This window comes from Megalops cyprinoides, chromosome 7 (genome assembly GCF_013368585.1).
Source record: "Megalops cyprinoides isolate fMegCyp1 chromosome 7, fMegCyp1.pri, whole genome shotgun sequence".
Taxonomy (NCBI): domain Eukaryota; kingdom Metazoa; phylum Chordata; class Actinopteri; order Elopiformes; family Megalopidae; genus Megalops; species Megalops cyprinoides.
Window position 1 is genome coordinate 11,198,201 of NC_050589.1, and position 17,472 is coordinate 11,215,672.

At 42.6% G+C, this 17,472-nt stretch overlaps 1 protein-coding gene across 2 annotated transcripts; it reads left to right on the forward strand.

The window, feature by feature from the left end:
- Positions 1 to 3,097: 3,097 nt before the first annotated feature.
- On the forward strand, positions 3,098 to 15,078 carry csf1b (colony stimulating factor 1b (macrophage)). Of its 2 annotated transcripts, XM_036533468.1 has the most exons (11): positions 3,098 to 3,288; positions 3,441 to 3,491; positions 5,070 to 5,183; positions 6,304 to 6,366; positions 7,500 to 7,670; positions 9,079 to 9,265; positions 10,996 to 12,105; positions 12,686 to 12,813; positions 13,552 to 13,598; positions 13,975 to 14,021; positions 14,252 to 15,078. In XM_036533468.1, exons 2-11 carry the CDS (start codon positions 3,450 to 3,452, stop codon positions 14,275 to 14,277), a joined length of 1,935 nt encoding a protein of 644 aa, XP_036389361.1. In that variant the 5' UTR covers positions 3,098 to 3,288; positions 3,441 to 3,449; the 3' UTR covers positions 14,278 to 15,078. The 2 variants fall into 2 exon arrangements, with proteins under 2 accessions (XP_036389361.1, XP_036389362.1); XM_036533469.1 differs by lacking the exon at positions 10,996 to 12,105 and having other exon boundaries at positions 3,098 to 3,491.
- The last annotated feature ends 2,394 nt before the right edge of the window (positions 15,079 to 17,472 follow it).

A 17,472-nucleotide genomic window follows, 5' to 3' on the forward strand; every position in this document is an offset into this window, starting at 1 on the left:
TCTGTTTACAGGACAATTAATAGGCATATTGCTCATAGAGGGTGGTCAGCAATATCACATGCTGAATTGTGCATGGTCATGAGGGGACATGATGTCACCTCTACCCTCCAGTGATGTCATAGATTCCTGCATTCATATTTCCTCCTCATTCTTTCCTTCTTCCTTATCTTTCTTTCTGCATGTGCTTTTATTATGTGTCATTATTTTTTTTGCCATTTTTATCATGTATTATTTGACCATTACAGTCTTAAAAGGCAGATTTAAACATGAGGTCACTCTGAATGTGCTAAAGTTCTGCACGGGCCAGAAACTGAAACCCAAGTCCAACCAGACTCACACACTGTAATACCCAAACCTAATCCAGCCTGAAGAAGCTAACTCTCTGTTACCCGCCTTGGCACGGACCTGCCCTGACAGGATTCGGGGAGGGGATTCGGATTCCAGTCCGTCCTTACTGGAACCTGAATGCTATCACAGAAATTTGGGCCCAAAACAACAAACTTGATGTCATCAGGTCCCGATGGGTGTGGGTCAGGTTGCAGGGCTTCAGAATGTGCATTTACTGTAAATGTGTGAGGCATATTTACTGAATCAGACCTCTCGAGCCCCCCCTTGCTTTGCTCATCTCCTGCCCAGCCTATAAATATCACTGTGTGAGTACAGTCCAGAGAAGGATGGCAGCTGCCATTCCACGGGCATTTCCCATAATTCCGTGTAGTGTTGCGCAACTTTACAGTGCGACAGAGGCAGTGAACCTCGCGCACACATCCACAGACGTGCTGGAAGGTCAGGCGAGGTTTGGCGGAAGCTAGTGATCAGACAGGGATGCTTTGTCAACCCTACAGTTGGGCGGGGCTACTGATCACTACCTTAACCAATGGGAGGACTTTGCCCTTCAAACCAAACAATGTGATTTGTGCGAAAGAGTGTGGTTCTGGAAGCTATTACATGCTGTTAAGAAAAGAGGACTGCCATTACTCACACAGAAATGTAGGCAACTGGTGAATGGGTTTAACTGAAATGGCATCCTTGCATAGTCATGCGATTAACTTCTCTGTTCTTGCAGAAAAAAAATGCTGAGTCACTTTGACAGAGTGAGTTTAAAACCTGTCAGCTGGTGTCCCTTGGTGTAATGTGTGGCATGAACTATGTGAAGGAAATCCTACTGAGAGCCTTTTATGTTCATTTATTTGTCTATTAATCTCGCTAAAGAAATGCTATTGAAGGTTTATAGGAACAGCTGTAATGCCCTTGACTGCATCTGCCAAAAACGGAGCACATAAGAATGTAAACTCTCTGAGGTCCAACTGGAGTTAACCCTGATTTAATTAGATATGAGCCAGATATTTGCTGAAGCAACAGCATACTATGCCAAATTATGCTAAGTACATTCAGGTAAATACGTTTGATAAATACACTTTAATAACAGCATAGCCAGCTTAAGAAATAGAAAATAAACAAAGTAAAATGTGAAAAAAACTCTTATGATCCTCAGTTCATTACCATCTGAGATATCTCTGAGCTGTGGGGGATTTCACTGAAAGTTTCAGGTGAAAAATTACAGTAGCAATAGCAGAATACCCCCCCCCCCACACACACACACAGACACCCCCCTACACACACACACTCCCCTCTTTGACTCTCTCTTTTTTTCTCTTGCTTCTCTCTCTATCTTTGTCCCTAATTACATTTTTTATATCATATATATTATTCAGTATAAACAAATGGCTTGTAACTGTAAAATATGGAAAAATTGTCTCTGTTTCATCCAAAACCTAAATTAAAAAAATGTGTTGACAATGTTTTAAAATTCTATGAGAGTGGAGAACCTCCTATAAAGTATTCAAAAGGGAGACTGTTTACAAAAGGGCAGCACCTCTGAGGGACGAAACAGCACGCTTAGCAGGCGTCAGAGTGACAATGGCACCGAACAGACAGCAGACGACTGGACCAACCCCTCAGACTCAGTGTCACACTCTGCGTCTCTCACACAACATTCCAAAGGGGCTGAGGAGTGAAGACAGTGCAAATAAATAGATTCATAAACGCAGCAGGACGCCTTGAAAAACAACAGTGCCAGGCAGAGACAGAGGCCAATTTCCAAATTCCATTTGCAAGGAAAGAGCAGAGAGAGAGAGTAGCACAAGAGCTGGGAATGAGGCAGAACAGCACTGCTTCAGAGCAGAGAGCCGAGAAGCAGTGTGGTGCAGCGGAAAGGAGCAGGGCTCGTAACCCAAAGGTCACTGATTCTATTCAGCGCTGCTGCCATACCCCTGGGAAAGGTGTTTAACCCGCAATTGGCCCTCAGTAAACATCCAGCTGTGTAAATGGATAAAACTGTAACCTATGTCAGTCGCTCTCAGTAAGAGCTGCTAAATGATAATAATGCGATATAATGTAACTAGCCCTTGCACTTTGAAAAGAAAAGTCTCTGTGAGTGGGTCCAGGTCACATGCGTCTCCAAAGGCCACGCACACACACATTACACACACCTACACATACATACATACGTACAAGTGGTATCATTACTTTTATTACTTGCTGAGCGAGAGAATAATGGATACACAGAGACCCAGGAAAAACACACATTCTAGAGAGAGATCAAGGGAACAACAACCAAATCCAAACTGACAGCACCTAATGCAAGACTGATTAAGGAGCAACTAAGTGCATGACCACGACTGACACAAACGGGTGCAATCTTCCGATAACCGTAACTGGAAAATTTAGACAGCTGGCAACCGCCCCCTCCCCGGAAAACTCCCATGGCATAACATACGTAAAGGGTGGAAGCAGGGACAGCCAAGACACATGTTTACTGACTCATAACGAAAGGATGAATCAGCCCCTCTGACCCCCCCGACCCCCCCCCCCCCCCAACCGTCCCCCCCCCCGCCCCACCCCCTGCCAAGTGCTAGCTCTCAGAGGGATAGCTGCCCTGTCCGTGCCATGCACCAACCCTCTGTCCGCAGATTACAACACAGCCCCATTCAGTCTACAGGAGCTTGCTCCCGCCACTTGACCGGCCGCGGTCAGCGAACGCAGGGCTGCTGGGCTCTGGCCAGGGCTGCGCGGAGATATTTCCTTTAAACCACATGGGAGAAAGAGGAGGTCTTATAAGCAGCTGCTCAGGGGAAGCAGCAGGGAACGCAGACAGTCTCTCTCACTGCGAAGACAGGAGGCGAACCGAGCCACTTATGCTCTGGTCTCTGCGGAAACCTGCGCCAAACTCATGACGGGCGGACGGATATCGCCTGCACTCAGCAGATCACCACAGACAGAGAACAGGTATCCCGCCAGAAAGCCACAAAGGGAGCAAACAAACCCAGAAAAAAATAAAATAAAAACAAAAAATCGGAAAGCAAAAGAAAGCTGAAAGAGAACCGCCGACTGCTCAGATGCATCTAAAAAGAGAACTCTGCACTTCTCCATTCTCATAGTTAAGCCAGATGACCAGACACGAATCAGCCCAAATTCTGTGCAAAGCCAAGGTAAGGAAAAAGCTTTTTAAATATATGTTTTCATAAAAAACTGTGTTTTTTGTGGGTGGCAATGGAGTTGGGGGGTAGCCACGACAATACTTCTTCAGGAGGGGTATTTGATTATTTCTGTGCTTGGATTTATCTGTTGCTGTCAAAAGTGTTTTCTGTTTTTTTTTTTTTTTTTTTTTGATTTATGCTTCCCTTGGTTTTTACACCATGCTTCCTTCTCTTACCTGATTGCAAAAACATGTCATTATTGGACCAAAGCCATTTAAAAAGAATAAAAGAATACAACAGGTGCGCATTACCTAAACAAAATGCAAAGAAGGCTTCAAAAGGTCAACAGGTATAACATGAGTATGGACATAAGGCTTTAGTGTGATATGTTTGTAGACAGTACATTTTTTTTCTGTTTTCACATTATGGAAGTCACACACAGACGAGGAGACGCTCTGTTTGACTTTCCTTACTGGAAAAGGCATGTGATTTCTGCAAGTGCCTTCAGGAGAGGTGTTCTACCTCCTGACCCTGGACAGAATGAACTGATTGATTGACACTTTTTTCAGTAGTATTACTCACCGTCTCACTCCCCAGTTCAGCTCAAAAAAAATATTGGAAAAAAACAAGCCTCATTCAGCCTGCTTGAAGATGAAGCAGTAAAAATGACATGACTACATGACAGGGGTATCTGAGAATATAAACCTCTGTCAGCAGCCATGTCTTCATCTCATCTTCAAACGGGACTGGCAAATTAATGTTTGCAATCCTGTGAACCGTTAGCACAGCCAACATTCCACTCCTTATCAACACCACAGGACAGATGAAAAAGCCAGCCGCATGCTTGTAACATGTGTTGCAACTTCTTGGTTGCAGGCTTACATTATACATGCATTAAGCCTTGTTTACATGGGAAAAATATTTGCTTTGGCAATGGGATGTGAGGATATGAAGGTATTAGGAGATTATTCTTGGGGTGAAGCTATCTGAAGGGAATGGTCTTCATATAAATGAAAAGTCCTTCCAAAAGTAATCTGGCACTGCATTACCAGGAACCTTCTCCCTTAGCCCACGGAGGTGTGGTTAAATCCAGCAGAAAAAAAGAATAATGGCAGAGAATAATCCCTCCCTCCTCCCAATAAAGAGAAACTCAATTATGTACAAATATGAAAAATATGTTTTTTTATTATCTGTGATATTTTAAATGAATTTTCAAAGTTTTATTCTTTTTCCTTCCTTTTTATGAGGCACGGCATATGTATTGATCCATGTTGAGCAAGAGGATCAGGTTCTGACCAGAGGACCTCTTGGTTAGAGTAGATTTATTTTAGGTGTTACCTTATTTTGTTTGGTTTTCACTTTTTAACTTGTTGCTCAATAACTCTAGTAATGAATGTGCTAGACTTACAGCATGCAGCTGTTGTTCATGTGGCATGCATTTATTCTATTGTGCAATGCAGGTCATGTAAGCCACTCATGATATGATTTTTTCCCAAGCTGGATAAATAGATTTATTATTTATTTATTTATTTTTAATGTTTCTCACTACCACTGTACCTGATCTGAAGTTTTTTTTTTCCTCACTTGCAGGTAAGGGGCCTGTGTTTCCTCCTCCTCCTGTACTTCCATCCAGGTGTGGCGGATGTACCTGGCACCTGTCGACACTCCATGAGGAAGGATCACCTGGTGACAATCAGGCGTCTGGTAAGACCTCAGTAGAGAAGGATCTACCTCACATGACATTCCAGTTTACCTACTCAGATCAAATTACATAGCTCACAATTTTGTCATCCATTTATGCAGGTGAATATTTTTTTTCTGGGGAAATTTGGCAGTGTCCAACTGGGGAATTAAACCTGCAACCTCTTACAAAACAATATAGCGCACTGTTGTATGGCCTTAGCACTATCCCAAGACCCAACCCTATGCCCAACCGTAATACCAACCCAAGTACTATCCCCAACTCTAAACCTTAACTCTACCCTAACCCTAACATTACCTCTAACCCTGACCCTTACTCTAACACTGACCCTTCCTGGGCGTGTGTTGCCCTATCCACTCACCCTTCATGTGTTCTAAACACACTGGTAACCCTGGCAAAAACTGTGCATGTTAGCCTGTGACTGGAGACATTCACTATGCATTAAGAGCTTAATCTCTATCCTCCAGTCAGAGGGGGATTTGTCAGTATAAGTTCACTTCAACTCCCAGGGGAAAAAGGTACTTAACCCCATTCAGTTTAGTAAATATGCAGCTGTGAAATTGGATGGTATGTAAGCTATGCAATAATAATACGTAAAATGCAAGCTATGGAAGTCTGTCTGGATGAGGGCACTTAAGTGTAATATGATGCTGTAAAAACACAGGGAATGTACAAGTAACACCCACAGCATAAACATTAAATTTGCAATAACAGGACTGGGAATCCTTCAGTTCTTTTTCCTCATGGAACTCTAGCATTGGCAAATGCTATTGGGCAGGACTCATCAAAATATAAGGGCTGGAAGAGAGATGGAAGAAAGATTTAACGTATCTGTCTGGGAAACTTTGCCCCTGTAGTCAGACTGATGCCTCAGACACAGCTGTAATGTTACTGGTGGAATTTGAGTCGTGCTCTAAGAATAAGGCATCATGGCAGTGCCTGCTGTTTCATTAGAAACTGACTAAACATAAATAGCTCGGACACCATAGAATCTGTATGGCAAGTCTTATATGTATTTTAAAGGAATGATAGATCTCAGCAAATTGCTGTACTCTGGTTTGTGTCACACCCAGGCTAATAATTAACATTTGTATTATGTAAACATTTTTTTTTGCCTCACAGATTGATAACCAATTGCAAAATGGCTGCTCGATAACCTACACATTCACCCAGCAGGGAGGTCTGGTAAGCTGCCTTTCTTACTTAACATTTTATCATGTCTATTAAATCTGCAATGTGCTGAAAGGAACAAGACAATATGATGTTAGAAAAAAGAAAGAATACATTGAAAAAAGATACGACAGGGACAAGGTTTGGATAGGAAATCTTCCACCATCAGTCAGCTTTTAGCTTTTATTAAAAAGCTAAAGACGGCAATAGAAATACTCAAGATTTTAACAAGAAATGAAGAACAGATAGATCCCTGGGGGAAGGATTTCTGTGAGATTACTGACGGAGACAGAGCAGGTGAAACACTCCTGTTGCTTCTGCATCCCGAGGCTGAAACTGATCGTCTAACGCAATCCCCACCGGTCCGGGGCTTTCGGTAAGCATTTTGTTAAAGACGGACCAGTTTCTGGCACTGAACCATGACCTTCATTGCATAAGGCTATATTTTATTGGTATCATTCAGTGCTGCGTACAGGACATCTCTCTACAGTATATTTCTCTTCACTGACATTTTGACTGTAAAGGTCACCTGTTTGGTCAGCCACACAGACATACTGCATTGTGGGAAGAAGCAGAGGCAGATTTGAATCTCATGGCACTGTCCAGATGCAATGTGTGTGATCAGACAATACTGTACAAAGCGTAGCTGATGTCTTTTAGGGCAGTGGTATTAGTCACCTTTATCAGAATTGCTTCAAAGAACTCGTTAAGAAAGCCAGGCAGGTGTCAAGAGCAAACCCCTTTTTTGCCCCATTTAAGTTCATATCAGCTTCTTCATGTTATAAGCAGTATAATAAGTGTTCCATTTCATATATTTTTAAACATATATTTGTACTTTGTCGAGTTGTTTGTTGACATCTTTGTTCAGTGAGGTTTGATATTAGCCCTGATTGTGTTTCTCAACTCAGTTGCTTGTGTTTGTATTGTCCTTTATGTAGCATTTCAACATGTCTATTGTATGTATTGTTTTCCTTAGACTTTTATTATGCAGTTTCACTAACCTAAGCGCAGGGATTGTAAACTTTCACAAAAATCAAGGATGGAAAACGTGACAGATTATCGGTAACAGTGAGAAGAAATGGTAAGAGGAAGAATATGTATATCTCTTCACTCTGACTCTCAGTAATGCAGTTCTTTTTGCGCTGCAGAGTAAGGCTTGTTACGTGAAGGCCGCTCTTCCCCAAGTGCTGGAGCTCCTCAGCACGCATTTCGGATATGCCGGGGGTTCCGACAACGGACGCTATGTGCAGGCGCTGAAGGAGCTCCTACACAACGTGTACTCGCAGAAATGCATCCCGGCGCTCAACGAGGAGCTGGAGGTGAGCGTTCCTCCCACAGCCCTCAGGCCTGATCAGAGGCTCACCGGAGGGGCTTCAGAGACCCAGCCAAAGGGTCGCGCCGGAGACTTAACCCCCTGCAGACTTTACTGCTGAGCTCATGTCATCTGACTGCGGATGACGTATGGGACGAGAGCGTTTGATGACACGAACATAATACATAATTTACAAAACAAACAAAACAACCAATTTACAAAACATAAATTACTCTCTACACCATGCTGCATTTACGTTACACTTTTATTAAGAGCAGATTTCGAAGCTGCATCCATCAACTCTGAGAGCTTTCTTTGAAAGTGTTTTGGTACCAGGAGTACGACTTAATAGATGACATGCTTTCTGCACCGCAAGGAATGCTGTGGAAATGGTCTTTTCTTGTCTGCAGCTGACTCATACCATCCGCCTGCTTGCCTTTGTTAGTGTCTGACCAAAGCCTGTAATGAAATGTTATATATAGTACGAATGAACGAAATGGCATAAAAACATTAACTGCAATAATTGAAATCTGTCAGACAGAATGAAACAATTCCCTTCAAAAATGCAATTAAAACAACAAAATAAAACCATAAATGGAACCAATTAGGAGTCAATTATTTAAGCATGGGAATGACACATGTGGACATGCTTTTATATTGATTAAAAGCAATATTCTGAATGTTATAACAGAATGAAAGAAAATCTCCACTGCTAAGCAGCCAACAGGCATTCCAAACCCTTTTCCGGCTCTTATTGTTCATGAGTTGACATCATTTTGGAACTGACCCTTTTTGGCACAAATGTCTAATGTGCAAACACACAGGTGAAAGCTTGATTGTCTTCCTGTTGTGGGCACTGGGGTGCCTCTAGTTCACTGAGCTGGCAACAAAGCAAAGAATCTCTGTTCACTTATTTCTTATTGCTGTTGTGCAATTATTATCATTTACTGCTATTATTATTACAGCTGTGACACTGCTACTATAATTATGCAATGATGATGATGATGATGATAGTTATCATTACTTTTTTGGTTATTGTGGGGTGGCAATATGTAGTCTTTGTATTACTGTAGGATATATTGTATTATTGCATAGCATGTTTAGCTTTATGCATTTATGTATTGCACTTATGAATTTATTGTGGCATGCATCCAGAGTAGCACTAAGTTGGGGGGGGGGGGGGGGGGGGGTGGTACATAGTTACATATCTGGATGTAATTGTTGGGTTCCTATGATTTTATGGGTTGAGTGCCTCTGCCAAGTAGCAAAAATGTAAATATAGTGCAGGGTGGCATTATGAGATGGGAATAGAGTTAAGGACTTGTAACCAGAAGGTTGCAGGCTCGATTCCCAGATAGGGCAGTGCCATTGTAGACTTGGTCCTATATCTTTGTTTCTTACTGCTGTGGCTGCAGGATGACCCGGTGAAGTTTTCGAAAGTCTACAGCAGCTCACCCAGAGAGGCCCTGGAAAAGGCACAGCAGGTCCTCAGCTTCTACGTGGAACTGATGACCATGAATGACATGCCAGTCAACTGGAACTGTGAGGAGGAGTATGGGGAAACCTACCCAGAATTCACCACAGCCCCCACCCAGCCTACAGGTGCGAGATGTGTGTGTGTGTGTGTGGGGGTGGAGGGATGGAAACCTGTCTGTGCATTCATGTGTCCAAGGGGTTAAGAAAGGCTGGTGTCAGGAAGAAGATGCTGCTGTGCAGGGGCACATTTGCTTAGCACTGCATGAGGAAAAGTGTGAGGAGTGGGTCAAAAAAAAGGACAGCGAAGGGTCTGTTATAACCGTACGGTGGCTTTGTTCAGAAAGGGGAGGCCAGGACTGCTGTTCTTTGGAGAGTTGGCGAGGTCAACTCAAGCAGACCGAGGAGCAGGAAGAAGTAAGGGGTCAGATTTTACAGAGGTCATGTTTACAGTGCTGGGCGTGCATCCAAACGTATATACACAGTATATTTGGAAAGGTTCTCTTAAAGCGGCAGGCATGAGTCCAGGAGGCTGTAAAGGCATGTTTGTGCTGACTGAGGTAGACCATGTTTTCTTTGCTGTTTCTGTTTTGAAAAATGGCACATGCACTGCCACTGACTTTTACCCTTTTTGCATAGACAGTTCCTGAAGCTATAGCTAATATCAGCAGAGTGGAAGCACTTCTTGATCTGGGAATTATAATGACCTCCACAAGGTAGAAAAAAGAACGTAAAAAACAGGGTCCACATCTGGATCTGGTGAACATTTGTCTTTAATTTTAACAAATAAACGCAAATGCTACCTTTTACAATCCAAGCATTTGCATTCATTGTAATAGTTGCCTGAACTTGCATAACAAACTGTGTTTGTGAACAAAAGAACAATGCTTAGCATTAAATTGCAATTCAAGGTTAAGCATGGGTGTTGATTGAGCTCAGCAGTGAGTTCTTGGCAGTTCTTGGAAGTTCTTGACTCACTGTTCTCGTCACATGCGTAGTGGTTCAAACATAGAGACAAACGTCATATTTCAATGGCAGTCTAAAGCGCATGACGTGATAGTGTTAAAAGGCTGCGATTCTACGCTTGAGGTTCAGAACGCAAAGGGACAGCTCGCATGAGGAGAGCCTTGGAAACAGCATCTCAGCATTGGAACAGGAAAAGAAGGGATGCATGGCACATGTGTTATCACTTCATCTCTTTGTTGTGAAAGTTCTCAGAGTTGAGCCTGTGGTCATTGTCTTTTTCTGTTCGCTTTATTTGTTTTAAATTGTTTTCACTGCTTCTCGTAGGCCTGTATTAGGCCATTTGCTGCTCGAATAAATGCATTTTAAAAATCCAACTTAATCTGGCGCTGCGGTACAACACCGTCACTTGTCCTTTAATGTGGCTTTGTGGTGCTGATTGAATGCGGGAGCGGGGGGGGGGGGGGGGGGGGGGGGGGTCATCACTCTGAGTAATTGCCAGTTTAATCTTAGGAGAGTTTTTTTGTTGTGGTTTTTACTGATCTGATAGTTCTTTTCTTTAAGATTCCATTGCCACTGACTGAACCGCAGAGTGAAATTCACAACTTTGAGACCAAAGTCACAGACATGGAATAATTACTTGTAGAATGTAGCTGAGTGACAAAGGTAGCTACGCGGGACACTTTTGAGTTTTACTGATCATTAAATCACCAATCACCAAACATCCACTTTCCTCCACTGTAACATTAATGCTTCTCGCTCCCTGAGTTTTATCACCATCTCACCATCTCCCACCCATGCTGGTTAACAATAGTAATATCCTAACTCTCATATACACTCCCCTCTCATCTCTGCCAGCCTCAGGACATGCCATCTCTGTCTCGGCTTCTCTGTAGGTACTGCTGGATGCCAGTGCCCCAGCCACACGGTGGACTATGGGGCTTCTGAGCAGGTTTCCACAGCAACCAGCAGCCTATGGATAGCTCTCTCGGACCCAGCCACTCCCCCTTCCCCCTCCTCCTACACCCCAGGCCGGACCTCAGCGGGCCTCGGGACCCTAAAGCAGAGTGACAGCCATCGGAGCACTGAGGTCACCGTCTCTGATACGACTCCTGGCACCAGTGCAGGAAAGGAGGAGTTGGGCGGAGTCACAGTGTCGTCCGCCGTCTCGACGCCCGCTGGACTCTTCGCTTCCAACCCCTCACCCGGATACAGCTCTGCATCCTCTGATAAAGAGGGAGACTTTCCTCTGGCGACGAGCACCCATCTCTCCGGCCAGGAGCCCAACCTTGCCTCGACATCTCCTGATACCCTCGGCTCGGCGGACAGCACCCCGCTTCCCGATGTGACTATGGAGAGCGTGCAGGTGGAGGACTTTTCTGTAGACAGAGCCGAGGTGGAGGACAGAGGCCCAGCTGAGACAGTATCAGTTTTCACGCAAATCCTTGGAGAAACTGGGGGGTCTGTGTCTGGCACAGCTACCAGACACAGCTCCCTTGGACCACACAGGGCAACCATCTCCTCACAAGTGCTCACAGGACACGCACCTGTCCCATTACAGGACCATGCTGACGACGCTTCCAAAAGGCCAGTGGTTGGAGCCTCTGGGCCATTAGCAAAGAGATCAGTGGATCCCAGACTGTATAAACCACATTCCCATTCAGGAGCGGATGCACAAAGTGGGATTTTTGATGATTCCCGACTGCTTTCCAGCCGACCCCCAGAAACAGCTGAGGAGAGTACAACAAGAAAGAATGTTCTGGAGGATCTGAGTGATCTGGTAATGACTCCCCCAGTCAGTGGCCCTACTGCAGAAAGCTCCTCTCATACTCCAAAGACCTGGCTCAGGGAGGTTGCTTCCTCTTTGAGCCGGATGGACGACCACTCCAGGGGACCACCTGGTGAAGACAAATTGCTTGCACCCACACTTCACCTGTCCCCCTCACCTGTCCCTCAGCATGAGACAGTGTCTAAAGATATCGCTGATGAGGTGGCCATCATCTCAGGTAGAGTATAGCCCCTTAGCTCGCTCTTCATCTTATGTCCTGCTACTGGCTTTCAGAAAATATGGACGTCCATGGTGAAGTGATTTCTTCATAGGCGGTGTGATTCCTACGGGAATCTAGGGGAAGGGATTGATTTGCTGGTTTTATTTTGATTTGAAATCATTCTTCAAAAACTTCAATGACCCTCCTTTTGTTAGACATCACCAAACTCACCGCAACTGTCACCACGTCTGTCATCTTTGTTTCCCTTTGCTCACCATATCCACCAAACCACCACCTCTCTCTGCTTCCCAACAACAGCTCACTCAGCTCCATCCAAACACAGACAGAGCCCTGCTGTAGATTCCTGTAGCATGTTCAGTTTCACCCAATCGCGGACGGAGTACTACTTGGGACTCCCACAATGTGTTCAGTTTTATCAAATCACAGAGTGCTACTGTAGACTCCTGCAGTACGTTCGGTTTCATTCAATCACAAAGTGCTGCTTTAAACCCCCACAGTATGTTCAGTCCTATCCAATTACAGACAGAGCTCTGGACTTCCACAGCATGTAACTCACGGGCCTCTCTCTGCCCACCAGAGCGGCCGGCCTACCGGAGAGCAGCTCCTGGAAGCTCAGAGGATCCCTACAGGTTTGCCCTCATGCTGACCCCGGTGTGTGGAGGGCTTCTGCTCCTTATCGCCCTCTGTTTCCTCAGGCGGAATAAGGTATAGCTGCACACATCAGAAACAGCTTATTAAAGAACCTCTGTCCTTCTCCCTCTTTTAACTTTAAACCCCATCTATGGGGACATTGCCCTTAATTAAGAAGTTGAAGGAAAGATTATGCGATACATTAATTCGGGGATAGGCGACCCTTTCCTGGAGTGCTGCAGGTGTTATTGTTTTTCTTGTTTCATCCAAGACCTTAATCGCATAATTGGATTAATTACTATAATAAATTAATGCAAGTGACCAGATCTCCTCCAGCTCACAGCCACTTGCAATTAATGTTGTAATTGATCAAATTAACTGATTAAGACCTTGGATGGATCAAAAACCAGAATCATCTCTGGCAGCCCCGGAACAGGATTACCTACCACATGCTTAACATATGTAATTGTATAATAATGACAATAATAAGAATAATAAACTGCTAATTAAATCACTTTCAATAGACATGTTTGCCCCAAGTGATGATAATTAAGTAAACAAAAGTGTACAGGTAAGCTTCCTTTGACATTAGTGATGACTTATCTGTCCTGAATGTCAACTCTGCCCATTTGAACGGTCTGAGGATTTGTTTCAAACCAGGAATCATTTTCATATACTACTGACCACTGAATGTCAGAAGGATTTTTTTTATAAAAAATGATTTCACACAATAAAAATGCATTCATAAATTAATTATAGTTAATCTTTTTTTTTTTTCTGGAAATAATAACACGCCAAAAATGTTTCCAACAGAAACTCCAGAATCTTCTTCGCAGATTCCAAATGACCGAAAACCAGAGGTAATTTTATTTTAAGATCCTAAACCACACGATACTGAATGTGCTGCAAATACACATTTCAAACAGATTCAGTACACACAGTAACAGAGCAGTAGTATGCCATAGTCGTAAGGAGCAGAGCTTGTCACTGGTTCGATTCCCTGCTGGGGCACTGCTGTCGTACCCTTGGGCAAGATACTTAACCCAGACTTAACCCAGCTGTATAAATGGATAAAATTGAAAGTCGCCTTGGACAAGAGCATCTGCTAAATAACAATAATGTAAAATACATGTGTTTTACAGTGTAACTTTACCTTGCCAGCACATTGTATTCATGCATCATTGATCAGGGCCACGGTTCCTTCATTACTGTGGATCTGGTTTGTTTGTGTTGCAGGTTGACTTCATGCAGCACGCAGGACCTGGAGATGCAGGAGCAAACATGTGGGTGTCTTTCATATCTGCTGTGGGAATGATTCCAGCATTTTCACAGGACCTGGCTCTGAGTTTCGTTAGTCAGGGAACAGGGTTTCTATTTATCAATAAATCATCCAATTCATTGACAGATAAAGTATTTCTATGACTAATATATCTAATTTTAAATGTTCCAATCTTGTGACTTTGTTTTTGTCAAGGGAATGTTATTTTCATTTTTTTTTCTTTCTTTTTTGTAGGTCTCCCTTCTCCATATAGGAAATGAGCCAAACAGCAAGACTCCTTCCACTGAAAAAGTCTACAGTCGTGTCTATCTGAAATTAAATTTGCCTGAAATTACCTGAGGACTCTGAATCAGAAAATATCTGAATATGACACATGCATGCAAACCCACACACACACACACACATACACACACACACAACTTTTGAAAGTTCTATTTTTGTACAGCATGAGAAAGGATTATTATTGTTATTATTTTTAAATAAGATGTCTATTACAAAAAATAGACTCGTGTTATTTGCTGTTTGTAGATGTGGACCAGCCTTGTTCTTTAAAAGGACTGTCAGTAGATGGCAACTGGTGATATTAATTTCACACCACACACTCCAAGGTGTCCCAGAGGAGTTGGTAACCAATGACCATTTTCTCTCCGATGTGTCATAGGACTTATTATTAATTAAATCATTATTTATTTGCTAAGCAGCTTTCTTTTCATATGTTATCTATTTAAACATCTGGATATTTACAAAAGAAGCAAGAAGGGTTAGAGTGCCATGGCTTTGCCCACTCTGGATTTGAGCCTGCAACCTTCCATCATGAGGCAGATTACCTTACCACTATGCATCACTCCTACCAAATGTATTGGATGGAATTAACAGACATAAATGCTTTTTAACTGAATGTTCTATTTTTGTTTATTTATATCTGTATTTCAATATCGTTGAAATCATATCTGATGCACAGAAATGTACATATCTGCCCTGCTTTTTAAGTATGGATGTGCATATTTTCTTATGAGCTCTCTTCATCTATGTGTCAGCACTGAATGTGTTTTTAAGATGTAAACCACAAAAAATCGCAATTTCTTCATTTTTGTACTTCCTGTTATATTGAGAAATAACAATTGCAATAATGAAACCATTTCTCATATGTCACTGTGACAATAAACATGTTAAGATTTGCTTAACTCTCAGAGCTATAAACAGATGAACAATGTGCAAAAAATATGATCCAGTGGTGATATATTTCATGATTTTCCCATATTCTGTTCAAAATGTGCAAAATAAAATAAAACCTGTACATACATTTTATATCAAAATATGGTATTGTATGTTGTCTCTTAGCGTGTGCTAGCTACTTTAATGACTAATTAATTAAAATAATTATATGTAAAGAAGATTGCAGGAATCGGCATACCCGTTCACTGGGTGATTTCACACAGTAAACAGTAAAGCTATAAATCTCCTGATAAACAATAAAGTTACCAAAGTGCTAAAGTTACCAATTATAAGCAGAATTATTTGTAGAATTGAAGTTGTCAGTAAGCAGGTATGGCGGATGTTTGAATACCTAAAGCAGGCTTCTGTAAGTTACTCAGGTATCATCAGTGAGGCATGCACCCTTTGTCCCATTGATGATGACGCTCCTGTGGTGTATTGTGGGCTGCGTGTGTCAGTGGACTGCGTTCATTGTGCTGAGCGGTCCTCCACAAGTGCAGAGAATATGTTGAGCTTAAGGCACAATCTGCAACAGCCAGAGCGAGAAAGAAGGAAAAACAACAGCAGTTTAAAACTGTGAAGATTCCTATATTAGCGTGTGGTACTTATTGCATCCTGATAATGACAAAGGTTTAATGTAATGGATTTAGCTGTATCATGCTCCGTTGTACACTGGGATTTCCTTGTGGGTCTTTAAGATGGTAAAAGATGAGGAATCTTCTTTTCTTGACGGTTGGACTGAAATGAAAGTCAACTCATCTAAGGCAGCAAGCAATCTGTGTCACATTAGAGATGATTTAATCCTGAGAGGTTCCATTTTAGACAGCTGAAATGTGAACCAGGACCCAGGATCTGGAATTCACGGTTCTCCGAAACATGCTGAGAAAAAAAAAACAATTTTTGTTTTTGTGAGTTTGTGTGTATAAACACTGAATTATTCAAGGCAAATCTGGTGATGCAGGTGGGGGTGGAGGGGGGAATGCCATCACCACAGATTTTGACTTTAAAATTTTCAATCATCACAACGCCATGAAGTTCGAAAAGGAAGGTGGCTTATCGATCTGAATGTCTGGCACATTGTCTTTCACAGGCTTTCTAACCAAACCATGAAAGACTGCACTGAATATGAGGAGACAAGTGTATACCTGTCTACTTCTAGTGGTCCAGCTGAGCCTCCAGGTGATAGTATCAGGCAATGACCAACATTCTGGTCAGAGCTCCAGTGTAGCAGCGAGAGAAGTGCAGTATTCAACTGCCTACAGAACGAGAATGACATTGCCTACAGGTTTGCAAGAGCACCACACTTTCTTTGAGGTCTTCCTGAAGCCCCACCCCCCCCCCCCCCCCCCCCCCCACAATGTCTCTCTCTCATGGACAACAGATCTATTACAAATATGGAAGCCGTGTGTCAGACCAAGACATTATTCCTGCTTTTTCTTCTTATTCACTTGATTTAAATTGGCTTTCACTTTCCACGCATTGTTTTTTTTTTTTTTTTGTTTTTTTTTTTTTTTGCCATGACTGAATTTTCAAAATGAAACACCATATTTGCCAGGGACATGGAGGTCAGGCTAGGCACGCTAATTTAAATAGATGTATGTGGTGTGGACTTGGAAGGGCCTGTTTTTGTTCTTCCCCCCTTCTGGAGTATTGTCACAATCCTGACACCATAACACACATTCGTATGCAACCGACACACGCAACCTGCAATATACCTGGAAAAAAATGTGTGGGACTAATGTAGATGTAGGTAGATGTTGTACTAATGTTGACTTATATTGGTTAACATTTTTTGCTAACAGAACCATCAAGAGAATGGGAAGTATTAATATTTTAAATGAAATCTGTATAAGATTACTGTCAGCAGCTGAGATGAAATAGAGGGGTCTTGGACAAGTGCTTTGACATGACAGTCAGGAAACTTAAGTAGGTGGGACTTCAGAAATAACACATGTAACTTTAATGCGCTCATGTCAAAGGCATGGACACTCCTGGATTCATCCCAGTGAGCTACTATGTTTTGACAGCCTCCCAAAAAGTTTTAATCCTCATATATCAACAGTGCATGACAAAAATAACACTGTTTTAAATCTCAAAATTGTTGATGCATCAAATTAAGTTTGAAGTATTTGCCTAATGGAGGCCACATGGCTCTCCTCATATCCTGTCTGCCAGAATAATTTATCAGTTTATTCCCCAGTTGGCAGAGGAATTTGGTAAGGACAGACATAGTAGTTTAG